A 21889-nucleotide genomic window follows, 5' to 3' on the forward strand; every position below is an offset into this window, starting at 1 on the left:
AGGCTTCCAGGGCCACAAGTGGGCTCCATCACATATTCTCTTTGTTTGCTTGTACAACCCGTTGCCATGTGAAAACCACCCTCAGCTCACGGGCTGTACAAAAGCAGGCTGCAGCCCTGATGTGGCCCACGGCCACGGCCACGGCCACTGTTTAGCAACCAAGGCTCACCGGAAAAAAACGCACTTAAGTGTGAAAACTGTTCAAGCTTATTGCTGATTAAATTAGCCTTAAAAGCAAGAAACCTGAGTTCTTCCATCCAGTTGTGAGGAAATCATCAGACACATGGAAATTGACGGACTGTCTACAGAACTGGCCTCAACTCTTCTCAAAGGTCCACGTCTAAGACACAACTAAGCAACATATGCCCGTGCGCAGACCCCACACTGAGGGGCAGCTGCAGCAGACAGCGGGACGGGGCAGCGGGACGGGGCAGCGGGACTGAGCCAACAGACCAGCGGGCATGTGGCAGCTGCCGGGCCCAGGCTCAGGGGCACTGTGTCCCACCGTCTGCAGCCAGCTGTCAAGGGCAAATGTCAGTGATGGACACCCGCTGGGAGGCAGATGAGCACTCTTGCTGCAACTTTTCAAAAGTTTGGAATTTTGCAAAATAGAAAGTTGGGGAAATATTCAAAGAATTCAAAGCAAGATGTTCCTTTTCACCTAAAAGCTGGACAATGTCGGCCTTTTCCATCTCTGCGCCACAAAGAGCACTTACCGGCCGAGTTGATGATGTGCCTCAGGACCTGGAGGGTGCCCACACGGGTCCTCTCGTTGCTGGTGTCCAGCTTGGGTAGCAGGAAGGCCAGCAGGCGGTCAGGCGAGCAGCAGGCTGCAGGGCGAGCGCTCGTCAAAAAACTGTAACAAGCTGTCCTTTGCTCCCTGCTGGCGGTCTGCACCTCCAAGACAAGCAAGGCCTGGCGGCCAGGGAGGCCGGACGCTCGGGGCTGCGGCCCAGCCAGGCCTTGGCTGTATGCTCCCCAGAGACACAGGCGGGCAGCACACTAGACAAAGGGTCCCCCGCCCCCCAGAGCAGCCAGGCCGCCGGCCTCGTACCCAGCACCGTGAAGCAGCGCAGCACCTCCTTCTGGTTGCTCATCACCAGAGGGCTCGAGGACTCCACGGGCACGCAGATCTGCTCCAGGAACAGAGGGCACGGTCACAGGGGCCCAGCAAGGCCACGGGAGGGACAGGTCCCATGAAGATGCTGGGCCCAGGTTCCACCTCAACCACCACGCAGGGGCAGGTCCCTCAGGCGCTCTCTCACCTGGGTGCAGGAGCCCCTCACCTGTGACTGGAAGCGCCCTGGGGACCTCAGCCCACACCGTACAGCTGGCCCTCTCAAGGGAAAAGAGTCCTGCTCCTTCTATACCCCACCCTTCCCACCACCAGCCAGGAAAACAAATTCCCAAGACACATTCCTTGATGAGAAAGGAGACAGTTTCCCGCTTTTCTGGGCATGACATCCTGGGCTGGAAACCACGGACCTCTAGAATACAGAAAGCACTGGAAACCAAAATACCTAGAGTCCATTCGTTCAAAACTGTATAAGAAAAAGAAGCTGCACTAGTAAAAGTAAAAACAGAGGGGCTTCCCTGGTGGCGCAGTGGTTGAGAGTCCGCCTGCCGATGCAGGGGACACGGGTTCACGCCCCGGTCCGGGAGGATCCCACATGCCGCGGAGCGGCTGGGCCCGTGAGCCATGGCCGCTGAGCCTGAGCGTCCTGAGCCTGTGCTCCGCAACGGGAGAGGCCACAGCAGTGAGAGGCCCGCGTACCGCAAAAAACCCCCCAAAACCAGAGGCTGTTGGCAGATGTGTCTCTGGGCTCCACTGCACCTCAGCAGGTGACACTCACCGGGGGCTGAGCTCTGGGTGGCACCCCAGCCCCCACTCAACCCCTCAAGGTCACAACAAAGGACACCCGCAGGGCCTCCGGGCACAGGGCTCTAAGGTGAGAAGTGACCAGCAGTGGCGGCCGGGTTCTGCTCCAGGCCCCCAGGGTGCTCCTTGTCACTTCCACTGCAAAGACCTAACCTGGCCATAAAAGGCACCACGGCTTCCTACCTGCTCCCGGGCTCACTCAGCCGCTCAAGCAGCCCAGGAGCAGGGAGCCGGCTTGGAAGCAGAACCCCCGCCCCACGGGGAGCCTTTGGAAGATGTGTGACGGTGACCACGTGGGAGCCTGAGCTGCTCAGGACTCCGTAAGTGACTTGGAGAGAGTAAACCGCTGCTGTTTTCACGTGCTAAGCTTTGGAGTGACCGGTCAAAGGGCAATAGATAACTAGTGCAAATGGGTAGTCATCCAGAAAAAAGATAAAACTAGATTCTCACTCCTTCCCTAAAGCAGACTCCAGACGGATTAAACAGTAAAAGTATAGGGGAAAATGAGAGAAGCTAAAAATTAATTGCAGAACTCGAAAGCCTTTTCCAAGTGTAGCAAAAGCTGAACTGTAACACAAAAGATGGATAAATGATGGTGTAAAAACTAAATAATTTTGCATGGCAAAAAATACCATAAACAGAGCCACAGATAACGGACAAAGTAGAAACAAACATTTATACCTACATGATATGAGACTATAAATAACTGCTACAGATCAATATGAAAAAAACCCCTAAAAACCAATAGAAAAACAAAAGACATGAATGGAAAGCTCTAAGAAAAGGAAATATCACATTTTTTCTGCCTTTTCAGTTTTTATATATTTATATTTCCCGTTTAAACCCCACCCCCATCCCATAGATAATCATTGTTTGTTTTTACAGTTTTATGCAATCACTTTTATATTAAGTAAATGATATTGTACCATATCTCTCATTTTTTTCCCTCACTTTTTTCAGAGCTGTAAACTTTTTCTCCATAGAGATCTCAGGCATTCTTCATTAGGTGAATTCCCAGACACTTTACGAGAAGTTTCTGTCGCTGTTGTAAATGGTCACTTGTTTGTACTTTCTAGTTGGTCACTACTGACGGAGAAGAATGCTCCTGACTTTTACAGGGTGGTCTTGTAACCGGCAAGCTTGCTGAACTCAGTTCTAGTATTTGTGAACCGATTCGGTTCATATATGAGCGCCTTTCTGGATGAAGAAATCAACCACCCATAAGACAAACGTCTACTGAGTGCTCACGAGTAACAGGCACCAGTGCTGGGACAGCAGGGACAGAACGGAGCAAACCCTCCCCCTCACGCCTGTGCCTTCTCGCTGCGGAGGCCCGAGTGGCGACCCACCCGCTGCTGAGTGTATTAAGAGGAGCCCGGGGACCGGGACGGAGGGTGGGTGGCCGGGAGGAGAGGAACGACAGGTCTGGCCCCGCTCCCCCCATTCCTGTTCCTTTCCCCATTCACACTGAGAGCGGGGCTCCCCCCTGCTGCTGAGACTGGAGGAAACGTTCCTGCCCCCCACTCACCGGGACGTATGCGGAGGGTTTGGGTATTTAAACTTCGTTAAGTTAGAGAAGCTCCTTTCTGATCCTGGTTGCTAAGAGCTTTAACGACAAATAGGTGTTGAACTTTATCAAAAGCTTTTTCTGCATTGATTGATATCAGAGAATATTTTCGGGAATCTCATTCCATGATGAGGTGAGCTGACTGGCCTCAGCACTGTGCAGCCCCCTGGCTGGGCCCTACACCCCTCGTGTACTGGGAGCGCAGTGCTGAGGGCGCAGTGCTGGGAGCGCAGTGCTGAGGGTGCAGTGTTGGGAGCGCAGTGCTGAGGGTGCAGTGCTGAGGGTGCAGTGCTGGGAGCACAGTGCTGAGGGTGCAGTGCTGAGGGTGCAGTGCTGGGAGCGCAGTGCTGGGAGCGCAGTGCTGAGGGTGCAGTGCTGAGGGCGCAGTGCTGAGGGCGCAGTGCTGGGAGCGCAGTGCTGGGAGCGCAGTGCTGAGGGTGCAGTGCTGAGGGCGCAGTGCTGAGGGCGCAGTGCTGAGGGTGCAGTGTTGGGAGCGCAGTGCTGAGGGCGCAGTGCTGAGGGTGCAGTGTTGGGAGCGCAGTGCTGAGGGCGCAGTGCTGAGGGTGCAGTGCTGGGAGCGCAGTGCTGAGGGCGCAGTGCTGGGAGCGCAGTGCTGAGGGCGCAGTGCTGAGGGTGCAGTGCTGAGGGTGCAGTGCTGAGGGCGCAGTGTTGAGGGCGCAGTGCTGAGGGTGCAGTGTTGGGAGCGCAGTGCTGAGGGCGCAGTGCTGAGGGTGCAGTGTTGGGAGCGCAGTGCTGAGGGCGCAGTGCTGAGGGTGCAGTGTTGGGAGCGCAGTGCTGAGGGTGCAGTGCTGAGGGCGCAGTGCTGAGGGTGCAGTGTTGGGAGCGCAGTGCTGAGGGTGCAGTGTTGGGAGCGCAGTGCTGAGGGCGCAGTGCTGAGGGCACAGTGTAGGGTAACTCCCTTCACTGAGCACACGATCCTCACATCTAGCCTCACAGTAGTAGACCTAGATTTTTCTGTGTGGTCCTGACTTGGATTTGGAATCAAGACCAGCCTCAGAGAATCTATCAGGCAGCTCTGGATCCTTTTCTCATTTCCAAGCCCACCTGTGTAGAGTGGAAATTAGCCGTCCCTCAAAAGTTTGGAAGAACGCAACCTTCAAACCACGTGGGTCCTGGGTTTGCTTTCAGAAAGGAAGGGCTTGGAATGTTGTTTCCATTTCTTTACTGGTTTAGTCAAGTTTTCTATTTTTTCTCTGCCAATTTTGACATTTTTAAGATTTTTTTAGGAATCTATCCACTTCATACAGTTTTTCAGGTTCATTACCATTGCTCACACACTAAAATTACTATTTAATCTCTCTACCATAGCCCGACCCCCGGCCCTCACTGGGCGCCGACCGTGTGTGTGGCAGGTGAGGGCTCAGGCGGGCGGGTCCGGGAGGCCAGGCTGGCATCCCAGCAGGTGTGGGAGTGGAGCATGCCCAGAGATGCCCCAGGGGGTGGGGGGAGCAAGGAAGTCCACTCTCCCTGCTTCTCTTTCTCAAAGAGCCGCCTGCCCACACTCTCTCTAGTTTTCCGTCCCCTTCTCTCCCACTCAGAAAGTCCCATGGACGCAACGTCCCCCCAGAGCTCCCCGTGACCTCCATGCCCCTCATCTGACCTGGGGGGGCAGGGTGTGCACGGCTGCGGAGCCTCCTCGAAGCCCTTTCTCCATCAGAGCCTTCAGGACCCCTGGAGGGGGTCTCCACCTGAGCCTGGGCCCTCGGGACGCACGGCCAGTGCAGATGACCCAGAGCTGCCCCTGGCCTGCTGGCTGCCTGCTCCGGCCCCCACACACCGGGGCTGTGCTGTGTCGCGCGGCCCGAGCCCCAGCGCTGGGCAGACGGCGGGCTGTAGCCCCGAGGGAAGCCCACGTTTCAGCCCCGCCTCCTGCTCCCTGACCCTCAGCAGGCACCTCCCAGCGTGCTCCCACCCCTCCCTGGGCCCCCAGCCCACCTGAGCGTGCAGGGCAGCCAGGAGTGAGTCAAGCTGGACGTCCAGCGTGCGGCTGCCCATGCTCGCGGCCGCCTCGAGGATCTGGCCCAGGCTCTGCTCGAGGAGGGAGGAGAGGGGCCGTCAGGGCCTCCTCCTGCCCCAGCCCCACCCCTGCCAGCTGCGGGAGGCTCCCAGCCCTCTGCCCTAGCGCTCGCAGGGGAGGGCCGGGAAGGGGGCGCGCGGTGAGGCCAGGTGGGCCCGGCTCCCCGGCTCCCGTCCACGCCCCCCGCTGAGGCTGGCTGCCTCCAGGGCTTCCCCCCGACCCCGCGCCCCTTGCAGCTGAGCTCCTGAACGCACCCTGGACACGTGGACGGTCTCAGCGTGCTTCTTGTAGAGGCCGAGGACTCCAGGCAGCAGCTTGGGGAGCTGCTCCTCCAGCTTCTCGCTGGGCAGCAGGTGGCTCATGGGCCCCAGGGCCTCCACCACAGCGAGCCGCAGCTGGGGGGACACAGGGACAGGCACTCGCGTGCAGACCGGCCGGCAACGCCCGTCAGCCCGGGGCAGAGATGTGCAAAGAGCCCTTCCCCAAGGACTCCACAGCCGGACTCGAAGACCCGGGTTACGGCGAGCGGGGGTCCTAAAGGGGCGGAGGGAGTGGGCCCAGGGGGAGAGGTCCAGCGCTGGGGCCCCAGGAAACTAGCCCTACTCTGTGAGGACCTGCGGGGCGGGGGAGGGAGGGGCACGTGTAGACAGATCTCCCCCGCGCCCCCCCCCCCGAGAACCCGCAGGACACCAGAAGAGGCCCAGGTGACTGGAGCAGTACCTCCAGGCTAGGGGGTGGGAGAGGAAAGCCAGCTAGGCAAGGTCACAGGTCCCTACGGGCCACACATACCTTGGCTTCCCGGCTCTGCAGCCAGTGGTGAAAGAGGATGTCGTAGGCGCTGGAGATGTCAGTGGCGAAGGCGTCCTTCCTGACCGTGGGGTCGGGGGCCTGGTCCAGGTTGGCCAGGTACTCCAGGGTGCCCTCGCTGAAGCGCTGCAGAGCTGTGGCAACCCACGCGGTAAGCGGCGGCCGGCCCATGGCCGCACAGGTTCCGCGCGACTCCTGCCCCTTCTAACATGCCACGCTGCCTGCGAGACACCCTCCAGAGCACCCGGCCAAGCTCGGGACCAAAGCGCTGTGCAGGCATGAAGGGGCCCCCAACTCATGTGCTTCGCAGAAGCTCAGAATGTGACCTTTTTCGGAAATAGGGTCTTTGCAGATGCAATGAGTCAAGACGAGGTCACAGTTGGTGGGGGGCAACTCCAACAGGACCGTGTCCTCACAAGAAGAGAGACAGACGCGCGGGGACCACGGAGGCGGAGCTGAACTGCTGCAGCCTCGAGCCAACGCGCCAGGATGCACGGGCACCTCCAGACACCAGGGGGCCTGGAAGGTTTCTCTCCAGAGCCGCAGAGGGTGCACGGCCCTGCCAACACCCTGCCCTCAGAATCCTGGCCTCCTGAGCCGTAGAGAACACGTTTCTGTTGTTTTAACCCCCCCAACTTGTAGTCCTTCGTTAAGGTGGTCCAAGGAAACCAGTACAGGCACCAACCTCCCCAAAACGCCCCCAGGCCACCATGCCTGGCCCACTCCAGTCTGCTGTGCCCACCTCCCCCCTCACAGAGACGCATGCCACGCGCTTCCAAGGGCCGCTGTGCCGGGCAGGCGTGGGCCCCCCAGGACGTGTGTAGGAAGAAGACCTGGGGGCACAGTGGCAGGGTGCCGAGAGTGGGGAGTGCTGGCCTGGGGTCTGTGTCCGTGGAAGGGACTGTGCTGTGGACACCAGGCGGGTAAGCCTGGGGACTCGCTTTGGTGCAGACCTGCGAGTGGCCAGCAGGACCTGGACCCTAGATCACGGGAGACGATGGGGCCACAAAGGAGAGTCGGAGGCCACGACCTGGCCACAGGGCCTGGGCAGTGGAGGGGGAGATGATGGAATGGCCCGGAGAGGCGGTGGCTCCCGGCCGGGCCTCCCGAGGGCAGAGCCCGGCGCCCAGGCAGGGGCTGCAGCAGCTGCCCCGGGGGTCTTTACTTGCCCCAGCTCACAACCTCAAACCTAGCCCACTTATAAGGCTAATTTCTTAGCTTGGGCTTTGCAGCCCAGCAGAAAGACTAAACCTAACCCTCCATCTACAGGAGGTCAGCCATGTTCACATGTGCTCAAGAGAGAACATAAGGAAATTCTGAAAGAAAACTACCTCCTGGGGGAAGGGCTGTGTCACGGGCAGCCCTTCCACTGAGGATAGGCCCCTGGAGGGTCTGGCGAGGTGGGCTCTGGTCCCCTCCCTGCCACGTGGCTGCTAAAACCGGGGCTGCAGGTGCCCCGAGAACCCTCAGCTCCTCTCTCAACTCCCCGCTCCTCCACGGCCCCTTCGTCCCCCCACTCTTTTGCCTCCGTGAGCTGTTCAGTCAGGCTGTTGGTCAAACTGATCAGGGATCCTAGGTATTTTGCATGGGAAGGTCTTTCAGGGTAACAGGCTACTATATGGCCAGAAGCAGAAACCCACCCCCGGATCTGTTACTAGGTTTGAGGTTTTCATCAGGTACACACACAGGCATAAGGTAGAAGAGCAATTCTCACCCACCCTCCGCCAGCCCAATTCCCTTTCTTCAGAAGCAAACATGGGGTTTGGATCTATCTCTCGATAAATAACGCGTCCACGACGTTTCTCACCTACTCCCCGCAAGGCCGGGGCCAGTCCCTTCCGTCCATCCCTCCAGACCCGCGCTGCCAGAGCCCCCCCACTCCCTCCATGAGCAGCTCTGTTGTCCAGAGGAACCGACCGCCTGCGGTTCGAGTCTCCCTGGCTCTCCAGGCACGGGTCACTAAGGCAACCTCCACATCTCTTGCCGCACGCACACCCTGGGGCCCCCTCGGCCCACCATGTGGGACCGCATCCTTCCTGATCCTGGCTTCTCCAAAAGAGCCTTTACCTCCTGCTCAAGGAGCATCTGGGCAGGGTGCTGATTCTCAGAGGGTGCCTTCCACTGCAGCTTTCTGGCGCCCTCCCTTGAGCGAGAGAAGGCAAGGCCACCCTCTTTCCTCAGCCTCCCCTTGGACCATCCCTGCCCCACCCCCAGCAAAGTCTTCCTGGTGCGGTGCCTGGAGGGCCTCTCCACCAGGATCAGCTCCTGCTGCAGGGCAGGCTCGGGGATTACTGCACGACTCCCCCACTCCACTCTCTCCGTCCTTTCCAGGGTGTCTTATTCCGATGCAGGCTTCATGGCCTAGCCTGCTAATTCTTTTCTTTCTCTCCTATTTTCCATATATTTGCATTTTTGCTCTATTTTCTGGAGGATTTCCTCAACTTTCTCTTCGATTTCTGCCTTCCATTTTCATCATGTTTTTAATTCCCGGAAGCTTAATTTTATTCTCCGAATGTAGCTTCCTCACAGCAACATGCTCCGGCTTCCTGAATGCATCTTCTCTGAACTCCCTGAGGATATTAACCTCAGATTTCCTTTCCTGCCTGTTTTCTCCGCCCTGAACTGTCTGCTTTCCCCAAGTCTCGGTTTCTGTTATTTTGCTGCCACCTTTCCTATCAGAGACTTGCCTTGTGGGCAGTGATTTTTGGCCGCCTATCGGTGCTGGACAGTGTGGCCAGGCCAGCCGTGCACCCTGCTGTCTGGCACACGTCAACACGGTCTCTGGGTCTCCCTCCCCACTCTTCCCCTGCCTGGCCACAGCGTCCTGCCAACTGGACAAGAACCTTCAAGTGTGCACGTGCTCCTGTTCTTGGCCCAGCGCCACTGCCCACTTGTGCCGCCTTCTGGCAGTGGACACAGACATCTGCCCAGAACCAGAGGCTGTCCGGAAGGACAGGAGGCCCCAGCCCTCTCGGGGCCCACCCAGGCCGCTGACGGGCTGTTGTGGACCCTCCTGGCCCGACTGGGGCCACTCCAGCAGGCAGGACCACCCTTCCCTCCAACTGCAGACCCTGAACGTTCTATCTGTGTCGAGGAGTGCGCACCTCAGCAGGAGGGCGGCCTGCGGGCAGGTCTCTTGGCCCACACACTTGCTTCAGACACGACATACCGACAAGGTGAGAACCGCAGGGGCCTTTGGCCTGTGAACGGCAGGGACCAGAGCTCTTGAGAACTGCGAGTCAGCTCTCCGTGCAGGGCCCTGCACTTCCAGAGTGAGGCCAGTACTTCCCAGAGGAGCTGCCCGGGGCCCGCAACTAAGCCCTCGGCTCCGACATAGGCTCTTCGTGCTCCCCTAGCGGCCTGGACGCGTGCTGCCCTAGGCTGGCCTTCTCCCCGTCTGCAGCGCACCCGAGGTACAGCCCCAGCCCCTCAGCTCGGCCTCGGCCCCTCCTGTGTCCTGCTCCTGCATTCCCAGCTCAGCGGTGATGCCTGGCCCAGCTGCTGGGGATCCTGTCACAAATTCCCTTTCCAGCCAAAACCAGGTCAAGGAGGGTTTCCGCCCTTCAGCCCAGGCAGCCTGCCAATCATGCACAGGTGGGAGGAGCCTACAAGAGGCACCAGAGAGACCACGGCAGGGAATAGAGAGAATGGGGAACGCGGGGGGCTGTGAGGAGGGCTGGCAGGGGCTGGAGCCCCTCCTAGGGCCCCCTGAAAGCAGGGGAACCCTGAACCCAAAGCTCTAGGCCCTGGCTAGGCAAGTCCCCAGGTGTGTGCAAGATACGCAGCTTCCCTAGGAACCCTCCCCAAACACGTCCTCTAGCTACCAGCCCCCAACCCCAACCCTGAGCCCTGCCCAGTGTGGCCACGCCCTCACCACATGCTCCCTAGCCAGCAGCCTGGGGTGGAAGCCCAGCACCTGCTAACAGGCTGGGCTGTGGATTAAAAAGGGTCCTGTCCTCATGGGGGCCTCAGATGGCCCAGGTGCTCCCTCTCCCTCCCCTCAGTGCCAGCCAGAAGTCTTCCTGAGACTGGTGGGGACACTAGGAACACCAGGAAGCTAAAGGACAAGGGCAACGTGGTGGCTGCTAGAAGAGGCCCAGGCCCCCTCAGCCCCCGTGTCTCAGGACCCTCTGCTTCCCTCCCACACGAGTGCCCCCCCCCCATCAAGAGTCATGCCACGAGGCACCGTCCCCTGCCCAGGCATGCAGAGGGCCGCACACAGAAGGTGGGAGAGTGATTACCCCATCCCAAGATGCCCAGGGAATGGTCACTCTCCCAGCACGGAGCAGGGAGAGAAATGGGAAGCAGCTGCCGCTTTGGGTGAGTCTCTTCCCGCCCCGCATCAAGCGTCCAGGGCTCAGGGATTGCAGTGTAAAGTCCTGGGCAAGGGGGTCCCCAGCAGCAGAGAAAAGCAGTCAGACGGCAGAGGCCAGGTCTCTACCTGCAGCAGCGTCCACCCAGCCCACGCCTGCAGTCACCCTTCTTCTAAATGTCCCACCCTCCTCCTGCAGCCTGGAGGACCCACAGCCCCACAAAGGGGCACTGGAGACAAAAGGTCCAGGAGTGGACAGGCTGCGCCCAGCCCCTGCCCCGCAGAGGCCCACCTGCCCCACAGAGACCCACCTGCCCGCAGAGGCCCACCTGCCCTCAGAGGCCCACCTGCCCCGCAGAGACCCACCTGCCCCGCAGAGGCCCACCTGCCCGCAGAGGCCCCGTCTTACCACAGCAGAAGACCACCCTCATCGAGTCGGTCTTGGCTGCGCTCAGCATGGGCAGCATGGTGTTCAGGATGGACGTCAGGAAGGGCACCATGCCGAACACTGCAAGAGGGGTACGTCACGGGGGCCCCACTGCCATCCCCACCCAGCCTGTCCTTCCCTCGGGCCCTGTGCCCCAGGGGAGGCAGGGGGCACCCCGGCCACACGCCTTGAGCTCCTTCTGCACAGCCTGGGGCTCATGGTGGGGCTGCTGGGACACAGGGAAGCGAGGCCGGAGGGCTCCCAGAGATCTTCACGACCGCTGAGCACGGGTCAAACGGGGCCGGGCCGCCACCTACCATTGGAAACTGAGAGGTTGGCGAGCGTCTGCACGACAAAATGGTGCGGCAGGACCCCGGGCTGGAACTTGTTCAGCATCTCCTCCATCACGCTGCTGATGAAACGCTTCCCCACCGCCACCAGGACGGTGCTGGCGGCCTGCTGCCAGTCACAAACCAATTCCTACCCCCCAAGAGGTCTGAACTGGCACCCAGACCGAAGGAGGCACACCTCACCCTGAAGCCGCCCAGGAAGCGAAATGAGACACTCTGCCCTCAGTCACGCCAGGGGACAGGCCGCCCGTCTTCGGGACGTGCTGCTGCTGCGAGCAGGGCCCCCTGCTGAGTCCAGCGCCTACACACACCGGGCACCACTGCCCCTACATTTGCCCTGAGGGTTTGGGAAGTTTGCTCTCTGCTTCAGTTTCCATCGGAGATTGTGGGGTGACCCTCCCCACCCCAGGAGGGCGGTCAGTGCACAGGACCCAGAGGCCAAGCCCGAGGCAGCCGGACACAAACCCACACCCTTAAGGCACTTGGGAGGAAAGGCCTCGGAAAGCAGCTTCCCTCCCAAGCCAGGGCCTGGTCAGCCCCACAGACCTTCACTTTGGTCATCTCGCTGGAGGCCAGGAGGATGCTGGCCCTGGCCAAGTCCTTGTCCAGCTCGCCGATGTGACGGTTCACAACCGTCTCCATGACCCTCAGGATCATCGTCCGGTACGGATGCGCCAGCTGAGGAGAGAACCGTGGAGGGAGGACCAAGACTGGCTCGTCTCTCACGGCTCCTCCCTGAGCTTAAGAAAGAGCCCTGGTCTCCTGACAGCGTCGCTCTGGGTGGCCCGCCTGCTGGGGAGCTCTCCGTGTGTCCTGGAGCAGCCCTCTCCTCAGCCACGTCCCTGCAGCGCCCCCGTCCAGCACGCGTCGTCCTCGCCTTCACTGAGGACACGCAGACCACAGCGGAGGCTGTGACAGGTGGAGGGCATGTCACGGTGACGACAGAAAACCCCACGACACGAGCAGAGCCCAGCCAAGGGAAGGGCTTCATCCTGCCGGAGTCCCGGGCGTCACGGAGACCGGCGGTGAGGGCAGGAAATACTCGGGGAGCCAGGAAAGACCAAGACCCGCCGCTTCCTGAGGACCCTCCCCCTTCCCCCCGGGGATGGAGCGTCCAGACAGAGTGTGCAGACCAGGGGGCACAACCTCAGTGCAGCTGGAGTGCCCAGGCCACGTGACGGGAGGAAAGAGGGCAAGAAAGGGTGCGACTCAGGCTGGCTGCACTCTGCAGAGCTGCTCAGGCCTGAGAAAAGGTGCTCGTGACCCTCGGGCGAGAGCCCCCCACCAACGACGTCCCCACCACGCTCCCTCCTGCAGAGGCTGCTAGCAGCCCTCACGGGGGTGGCCCACACTACCGGGTCACTCAGCCCTACAGGCGAGAGAGGAGGGCAGGAACCCCTATATTTCAAGTAGAAACATACAGCTTATACCTGGGTAAAGTACCAATGTCCTACTGATGGGGTCATTCACAGCTGCTGGCATGTATGTATGTATGTATGTATGTATGTTTGTATGTATGTATTTATTTATTTATTTTTGGTCGTGTTGGGTCTTTGTTGCTGCGCGCGGGCTTTCTCTAGTTGTGGTGAGCAGGGGCTACTCTTTGTTGCAGTGCATGGGCTTCTCACTGTGATGGCTTCTCTTGTTGCAGAGCACGGGCTCTAGGTGCGTGGGCTTCAGTAGTTGTGGCACACGGGCTTCAGTAGTTGTGGCTCGCGGGCTCTAGAGCGCAGGCTCAGCAGTTGTGGAGCACGGGCTCAGTTGCTCCACGGCATGTGGGATCTTCCTGGACCAGGGCTCGAACCCGTGTTCCCTGCATTGGCAGGCGGATTCTCAACCACTGTGCCACCAGGGAAGCCCTACTGGTTTGTTTTGTTCTGTTTTTCGTTTTTTTAAATTGTGTTAAAATACACATAGCAAAGTTTACCATCTTAACCGTTCTCAAGCATACAGCACAGTGGTATTAAACACATTCAGCTGGTGTGTGGCCGTCAGCACCACCCCTGCCCATAGCTCTTTCCACCTTATAAAGCTGAAACCCTGTCCCCATTAAACCCTAAGTCTCCATTCCCATCCCCCCAGCCCCTGCCACCCACCTTTCTACGTTCTGTATCTGAATTTGACTATTCTAGACACTTCATATAAGTAGAAGTATACAGTATTTGTCCTTTTGTGACTGGCTTATTTCACTGAGCAAAATGTCCCCAAGGAGGTTCATCCAGGGGCTTCCCTGGTGGCGCAGTGGTTGGGAATCCGCCTGCCAATGCAGGGGACACTGGTTCAAGCCCTGGTCCAGGAAGATCCCACATGCCACGGAGCACCTAAGCCTGTGTTCCATAACTACTGAGCCTGCGCTCTAGAGCCCACAAGCCACAACTACTGAAGCCCGCGTGCCTAGAGCCCAGGCTCTGCAACAAGAGAAGCCACCGCAATGAGAAGCCCTGCGCACCGCAACGAAGAGTAGCCCCCACTCACCACAACTAGGGAAAGCCCGCACACAGCAACGAAGACCCAATGTAGCCAAAAACAATAAATAAAATAAATTTATTTCTTAAAAGTCCTATGTATCCCTAGATAAAAATATTAAAAAAAAAAAAAAAAGAGGTTCATCCATGTTGTAGCACGTGTCAGAATTCCCTTTTTTTTTTTGGCAGCACCACGGCTTGTGGGATCTTAGTTCCCCAACCAGGGATTGAACCTGGGCCCTTGGCAGTGACAGGGCTGAGTCCTAACCACAGGACCGCCAGGGAATTTCCAGAATTCACTTCAAGGCTGAGTATTCCGTTGTGTGGATGGACCACGTCTGGCTTATCCATCATCCACTGATGGGCACTTGGGTTGCCTCTACCTTTTGGCTAATGTGATTAATGCTGCTATGAACAAAGGTGTGCAAATATCTCTTTGAGACTCTGCTTTCAATCTTTTGGGTATATACCCAGAAGTGGAACTGCTGGGTCATATGAAAATTCTATTTTTATTTTTTGAGGAACCTCCATGTTTTCCATAGCCACTGCACCATTTAACACTCCCACCACCACTGCACAAGGTTTCCAGTTTCTCCACATTTTCACCAACACTTGTTATTTTCTTTTTTTGATAGTATCCATTGTAATGGATGTGAGGTGGTATTCCACTGCAGTTTTGACTTGCATTTCCCTAATGATTAGTGATGCTGACCATCTTTTCATGTTCTTATTGGCCATTTGTATATCTTTTCTGGAGAAATGTCTATTCAAGTCCTTTGCCTATTTTTTTTTTTTTTTTTTTTTGCAGTATGCAGGCCTCTCACTGTTGTGGCCCCTCCCGTTGCGGAGCACAGGCTCCGGACGCACAGGCTCAGCAGCCATGACTCACGGGCCCAGCCGCTCCGCGGCATGTGGGATCCTCCCAGACCGGTGCACGAACCCGCGTCCCCTGCCTCGGCAGGCGAACTCTCAACCACTGAGCCACCAGGGAAGCCCCTTTTGCCTATTTTTGAATTGAGTAGTTTGGTATTTTGTTGTTCAGTTTTCAGAGTTCTCTATATATCCTGGCTATTAATTCCTTATTGGATATATGATTTGCAAACATTTTCTCCCATGTTGTGGGTTGCCTTTTTACTCTGTGGATAGTGTCTTTTGATGTACAAATTATTAAAATTTTCATGAAGTCCAATTTGGCTATTTTTTCTTCTGGTTGCCTGTTCCTTTGGTGTCATATCCAAGAAGTCATTGCCAAGTCCAATGTCCAGGAGCTTCTGTCCTATGTTTTCTTCTAAGAGTTTTACAGTTTTAGGTTTTACGTTTAGGTCTTTGACCCCTTGAGTTAATTTTTGTGTATGATGTGAGGTAGGGGTCCAACTTCATTCTTTTGCAAATGGATATCCAGTTTTCCCAGCATCATTTGTTGAAAAGACTATCCTTTCCACATTCAATTATCTTGGCACCCCTGTTGAAAATCATTTGACCATATATGTGAGAGTTTATTTCTAGGCTCTATTCTACTCCATTGGTCCATGTGTCTGTCTCTATGCCAGTGCCACACTGGCTTGATTATTGTAGCTTTCTAGTAAATTTTGAAATCAGGAATTGTGAGTCCTCCAGCTTTGTTCTTCTTTTTTTAGGAATGTTTTGGCTATTCAGGATCCCTTGAGATTCCCTAGGAATTTTAGGATGGGTTCTTCTACTTCTACGAAGTTGCAACAGCTGCTTATTTTTTAAGACTTTATTTCCACTTTATGCTGCTCCTGAGAGTTCAATGAGCAGAACAGTAACCACATCACAAGAAGATGTGGGGCACTCCCTCCGAGGGAGGGGCTTTTCGCCCAGGCCCTCATGCAGGATGATGTAGCCACAGGCCCCTGTCAGGTAGCACATTGGGAAAGGAACGGGGTGGGGTGGGGGGGGCAGCTTGCCGATGATACCTGCCCTTGGCAGGTGTGTGTGAGATTTCAGGCTCAACCATTCTGATGTGTTGGTGGGTGGCCAATGAGCCCATCACCCCTGCGGCCCTTCCCCCACCCCCAGAACCGACTGAGTCCACTAAATGGATGAACTGGATGACTAGGCTACCTGCGCGCAGGAGGACGTTAGGAGGCAGGGCCTTTGGGATGTGATTAGGCCACGAGGGTGGAGCCCTCATGAGTGGAGTTTGCGCCCCTATAAAGGAGACCCCAGGGAGCTCCCTCATCCCTTCTGCCAGGCGAGGACAAAGGCAGGAAACATCCTTCTATAAACCAAGAAGCAAGCGCTCACCAGGCACTGAATCTGCCAGCACCTTGATCTTAAGACCTCCAGCCTCCCGAACTGTGGGAGACACAAGTCTGTTGTCTAAAAGCCACCCAGTCTGTGGCATTTTGTCATAGGAGCCAGAGGGGACGAAGACAACTATTTTTGCCTCTCTTCCCCAATTCACTTCCCTGCCCACTGGCCTGACAGCCCTTGTGAAGGAGCCTGCTTGTCCCTGTGTTCACCTTTCCTATGCTGAGACTTGGCCAACAGGAAGGAGACTGGATCTGTCTAAAGCTGTGCGGCCCACCGCCGTCCAGGAACACAGACCAGGACCAGCTGGTGGAGCAGCAAACATGCCCCAGCGCCCCAGGCACACTGAAGCCTCTAGAAGCTGATATATAGAGTATCGCACGCATCTCAAAACGCTGCCTTGACCTACGATGATCAGATAGTGCTCCACACCTGTCTTCTGCTACCCCACATCTTTCTGGAGAGAGAATCAAAGGAATTCGAAATGTACATGCTAAGATGCAGCCCAATAAAGTCTGATTGTGAAGAAACACGAGTGAGTGGCACAGAGCTGCTGGCAGCAGGGTGTGGACGAGGCAGTGGTGGCGGCTGGGGGTGGGGAGCCACCAGGAAGGGCTCCCCTGACGGGGATGGAGCTTCCAGCTTCAGACACGCTCACTGTAAAGGGCCACTGTGAAGGAAGTTGGTTTTTAAAGTTGGTTGAAGAAACTAAAAAGGCTAGAAAGGGGGTGAAACCATAAATGAGCTAGAAAGTGACAAGTATGAAGCACACTTAAATTTTGCTATGAACTGTTAAAAATAACAAAGGCTTTTTAGCCACCTTTAGTACTCTTTGGCCATTTCTTCAAATAGCCAGGGCAGCCCTAATCTTTGTCTAACAATCAGATGCTGAATTCAGCAGGTCACGATGATGGAGCCTTTCAGCCACAAAGAGAAGGGCCCTGACACCCAGCACGCATGCACCGTGAAGCTCCATGAGCCGAAGAGCCTGGGCAGACACACACGTGCCCAAGCACAAGGGTGCCCTTCCCGTCCTACCTACCCCCAGTCCCAACAGCAGTCCATGGACACGTAAAAGGCCCAGAACAGCTAGGACAGCCGGGCGGGGGCAGGGGACCCTCCCCATGAGAGGAGAGGTCATCAAGCCGCAGCACAAGCCGCTCAGCAGCCACTCAGCGGGACGCGGCTATTTCCCCTAGGAAACGGCAGTTGACAGATGAGAGAGAAATAACTCATATTGTATAGGGATCCCCTTTTACTGATCAAATGTCAAAAACAAAAAGAAAAATGGTCGTTTGAGACCGAAAGTCTAACTCCCAGGAATAAGCCTAAAACACGCACTGGGGAAAACAAATAATTTCCCACCACGGGGAGCTGAGAGCGTCATAGAACCGTGGAGCCGAGACACAGGAGAGGGGGAGCTGGCAGAGCCCCTTCTGTTGTAGTTGGCGGGCCTTGAGCCATCTCTGCAGAGTCCAGTCGGCACACCCACCCAGCCACAGCCCCTCTCCGAGGCCCGTCCACGTGTTCCCGTTAATGCGGCGGACGCGAGCTGCCCTCTCTCATTGGCGAGGACAGCTGTCCAGGCTCCAGCGGGTCAGCGAAAGGGGATGGCGGCACTGAGCCTGCGAGCGAGCGGCTGGACGCTGCAGTGCTTACCACCTGGACCCTCCACGACGGGACCAACCCACAGGCCACGAGGCAAAGAGGGTCATCTATGCTGGACTTGCCTGCCTCGAGGGGGCTTGGACTTGCAGGGATGATTTTCTACCCACAGCAGCACGGCTCTGCACTCCGGACCCAGCCAGCCGGCAGACCCCTGGCGCAGACCCCGCCCCTCAGGCCCCGCCCCACAGCCCGGCCCGGCAGGAGCAGCAATACCTTCTCATGCAGCCGCAGGTGCTCCTCGCAGGCGCGGAGAGCCTCCTCAGGCTGCGACTCTCCGAGGGTGCACAGGGCGCCACACACCTGCTCCTGCACCTGAGGGTCCGTGTCGGTGACAGCGTCCAGCAGAATGGTGAACAGCCCTGCCGTGACAAAGCCCAGTGGCATAGTTAGGCCCGGCCCCGACCCCACCATCGCTACGCTCAGCCTCTGAGGACTCGGCCCCACAGCTGGAGGAGACCGCCGCACCGGCCTGGCCGCTTTGCAGCCTCCACTGCGCTGGCCAGGATCTCCGGGACCCACTGGCCGCCTGCTCTGAGGTCACTCCAGCCACCTGTACCCCGACCTTCCAGCCCAGGCCATGTCTGCTCCACGTCTCCGGCCCCACTGGGTCCGAGCTCCTATGAAAGGCAGGCGGCGCAGGCTCAGGGCCCCTTCGGGAGCTTCCCCAGGTGGCCCTCCGGCCCACACCCTGCCCTGTGCTTGCCAGGTGGCACCCCAGTCCCACCAGCTGCTTTCGCAGACTCCTCACCCTGGCAACACCCCACACCCAGATCCAGGCCTCTGCCCCATGGACAGGACCCCCCATCCTCGGCGCCCCGAGAGCTCCGGGCGTGTGCCTGCCAGCAGTTCGCAGACCCTCACCCTGGGGATGGAACCTGTGGGGCAGGAACACCATTCCCAGCCTCTGCCCCGCCCTGGGCCATGCCCTCAGCAAACAGCTGGCCCTGGCTGCAAGCAGAGTAGCCAGCCAGAGTGGATGCTGGCCCTGGGGCTTTTGTAAGAAGGGACGAAGGCACAGGGACCCTCCCACATGGAGCACGAAGCCCCCTGTGCCAGGCAAACGCAGTCCCCCACACCAGACTGAGCCTGTGGCCAAATCTGGACCTCTGCGTCAGCATCTGCAGAGACAAGAGCTTTGTTTTCTTTTTTTTTTTTTAAACGAAAACTTAGAGAAAGTGTGTTCGTGCAAGCGTCATTCCTTCCAAGCACATTTACTCAATGCCACGGGCTCCTCTGTGTCCCAAGCTCAGAAACCGCAGGCATGACATGGAGACCTGCCAAGAGCCCCACATACTCACTCTTTACGTATGACTCGCTCATTGCTGTGGCCGTGGCTTCCTCTCGCCCCGTGTGAACATGGACAGCTCTCTTCAAACCTGGAGCAACCAGACGTGCAACATTTAAGTCATAAGCCTCCTCAGTTTACTAGCAGTTACTGTGTTTGTGTAAAACACAAGATTTAAACAATTTCGTCCTGGGGGCACTGTCTCTGCCACAGTTCGGCTGAAAGGCGTGCGAAGGACGGGAGGCACCGTCCCCTCAATGGTCACCGGCTCTCCTCCACCCCAGCAGCTGTCAGCCCCGCCGACGCATGGCCGGCCCACCAGGGCTGGTCCTGATTGGCCCACGGTGGCCTGGGCAAGCATGTTACCACCTCCAGCTACAGCATCTCCCTTCACTGTGTGCGTGTCAGGCCTGGCGTCGCTGGCGGTCTGTGCGGAGCAGGGACCCCCTCCCTGAGAGCCAAGAGCAACTGCCTTGGTGGCTGCGGAGCCGGGACTCCCCATGCCTGAGACCCTGGCACAACGTTAAATGAGCCTCCTGCTGGCCGAGAGACTGGGCGGGCAGCACAGGGATCTGGTGGGCTCCCTGGCGCCTGAAACCAACCATCCAAACAGCACACGGGATCCAAACACCACACGCCTCGAAGCGCCACTTGCAACGGATGGACCCAAAGGATAAAGCCCGTGAAATACACGGGCGGCTCCCCACTTCACCATGTGGTCACATGCCCTGCCCTATGGCACACTCTCCGAGGACCTGTAGGGTGCTGCTTTCTCACACTAGTGTCCTCGATTTGCTGGTCACCACCCTTCATTCCCCAGTCACCACCCGTCCAGAAAAGGGCGAAGGTGGAGGTAGCAAAGGAGAGATGCCTTGACTTGCCCCCGAGCGTGGAGGATATGCTCATTTGGCTGTGGCCACACAGGAAGGGGGCAGTGAGAAGTCACCTAATGTGGGGACAGGGTTAGGGGGTGGAATTAAAAATAAGTGAGAATTCTAGAGCTTCTCTGGTGGCGCAGTGGTTAAGAATCTGCCTGCCAATGAGGGGACACGGGTTCGATCCCTGGTCTGGGAAGATCCCACATGCTGCAGAGCAACTAAGCCTGTGCGCCACAACTACTGAGCCTGCGCTCTAGAGCCCGTAAGCCACAACTACTGAGCCCGCATGCTGCAACTACTGAGCCTGTGCGCCTAGAGCCCGTGCTCTGCAAGCAGAGAAGCCACTACAAGGAGAAGCCCATGCACCACAATAAAGAGTAGCCCCTGCTCTCTGCAACTAGATAAATCCCGTGCACAGCAACGAAGACCCAACGCAACCAAAAATTAATTAATTAATTAATTTTAAAAAAATAAGTGAGAATTCTAGATCAAGAAGGCACACCGGTCCTAAGCATTCACCCATCCCACCAAAACTTCAGTGAAATGACAGAAAAGATGCATGTTTTAAAAGGACAAACCCACAAGAGCACTAGAAAACAAGAAAAGATACAATTAGCAGACCAGAAGCTTCCAGGAATCCCAGGCAGACAGAAAGCAGGTGGAGAGGATTGGTTTGAAGCTGGTGGCATCAGCAAGGTGTTCCCCCTTTCTTCCTGGAAAGCATCTGAAAGTAACAAGGAAAACAAGAAATAAAAACACATATTCCACTGGCAGCAGAGCAAGAAGGTGGCAGAAAAACCCCACACCCTGAAAAGTTGAAAGGCGGAAAGTGCCACAGCTGGCAGGCAGGTATGAGGTGCACTGGCCACAGGCTTCAGAAAGCCCACAGGACACTTCTCAGAGGCAGGCACCCCCGCACATGGAACCCACATCCTGAGTTCCCAGAACCGGTCTGAGTTTACAAGGCAAGCAGCCAGTTCCTGGGGCAGAGGCTTTGCCCTGTGAAAAGCTACAGCTGTCTATGTCCACACCTCAGAGAAAAGGGGCTAACCAGCTCCAGCTGGAACATCCTTCACACAAGTGCAGACAGCTGGGCTCACTCGACTCAAGTGGCAGCAAACGCAAACAAGCATAAGAGACGTCAGTCCCCAGCCCACCTGGGAGGGATGGACCAGTTTGCCATCTCAATCAAAACAACTAAGAAACTGAACAAAACACGTGAAGCCATAGTTCTCAGGCTGCTGGTCAACAGGAAACGAAGGGCATGAAGCCCTGAGATCACTCCAGCTCATCACCTATAGGGCACATCCAGCTGAGGACACTCAGGAAGGCCCAGAGTTAGGACGGGGAGCATCTCGGGAGGCCTGAGTCTTGCTGGAGTTTGGAGGGTCTAGTACCAGAGAGAAGTCCAGAGACCTGCAGAGGGTCTCCTGGTCACTCAGCTGACTTACTAGCCAGCACAGGGGCAATAGAATAATGTCCCCAAAGATGCCCATGCCCTCATCCCCAGAATGTGAATATGTTACCTTATCTGGCAAAGGGACTTAGCAGATGGGATTAAGGGTACAGACCTTGAGGTGGTGAAATTACCCTGGATTATGTGGGTGAGACCAGCCTAAGCTCTTAAAAGCAGAGAACCTTTCCCAGCTGTGTCAGAGAGATGAGATGGAAAAAGGGGGAGAAAATCAAAGCATGGGAAGAAAACCCACCATGGCTGGCTTTGAAGATGGAGGAAGGAGGCTCTGAGCCAATGAATGTGGGCACCTATAGAAGCTGGGAACAACCCTCAGCTTACAGTCAGCAAGAAGACACGGACTTTGGTCCTACAGCCATAAAGAACCAAATTCTGCCAACAATCTGAAACAGCAGGAAAGAGATCCTCCCCAGAGTCCCCGGAAAGGAGCACAGCCCTAGCAACCCAATTTTAGCCCCATGAGAT

General features: G+C 57.0%; 1 protein-coding gene across 2 annotated transcripts in view; it reads right to left on the reverse strand.

Moving 5' to 3' along the window:
- Window positions 1–21889, reverse strand: part of MROH1 (maestro heat like repeat family member 1) — a 65984-nt gene that overhangs the window by 34949 nt on the left and 9146 nt on the right. For both annotated transcript variants that reach the window (XM_082601382.1, XM_082601381.1), the window contains exons 2-12: window positions 20572–20674; window positions 19086–19163; window positions 18001–18146; window positions 11927–12058; window positions 11348–11510; window positions 11013–11111; window positions 6274–6425; window positions 5739–5879; window positions 5403–5495; window positions 1055–1133; window positions 717–830 (exon numbers count right to left, since the gene is read on the reverse strand). In XM_082601382.1, coding sequence (XP_082457508.1) covers window positions 717–830; window positions 1055–1133; window positions 5403–5495; window positions 5739–5879; window positions 6274–6425; window positions 11013–11111; window positions 11348–11510; window positions 11927–12058; window positions 18001–18146; window positions 19086–19107 — 1141 coding nt within the window. In that variant the 5' untranslated portion in view covers window positions 19108–19163; window positions 20572–20674. The remainder of the gene's footprint in view (window positions 1–716; window positions 831–1054; window positions 1134–5402; window positions 5496–5738; window positions 5880–6273; window positions 6426–11012; window positions 11112–11347; window positions 11511–11926; window positions 12059–18000; window positions 18147–19085; window positions 19164–20571; window positions 20675–21889) is intronic.

Source organism: Mesoplodon mirus (assembly GCF_964341445.2).
Source record: "Mesoplodon mirus genome assembly, chromosome: 16".
Classification (NCBI taxonomy): domain Eukaryota; kingdom Metazoa; phylum Chordata; class Mammalia; order Artiodactyla; family Ziphiidae; genus Mesoplodon; species Mesoplodon mirus.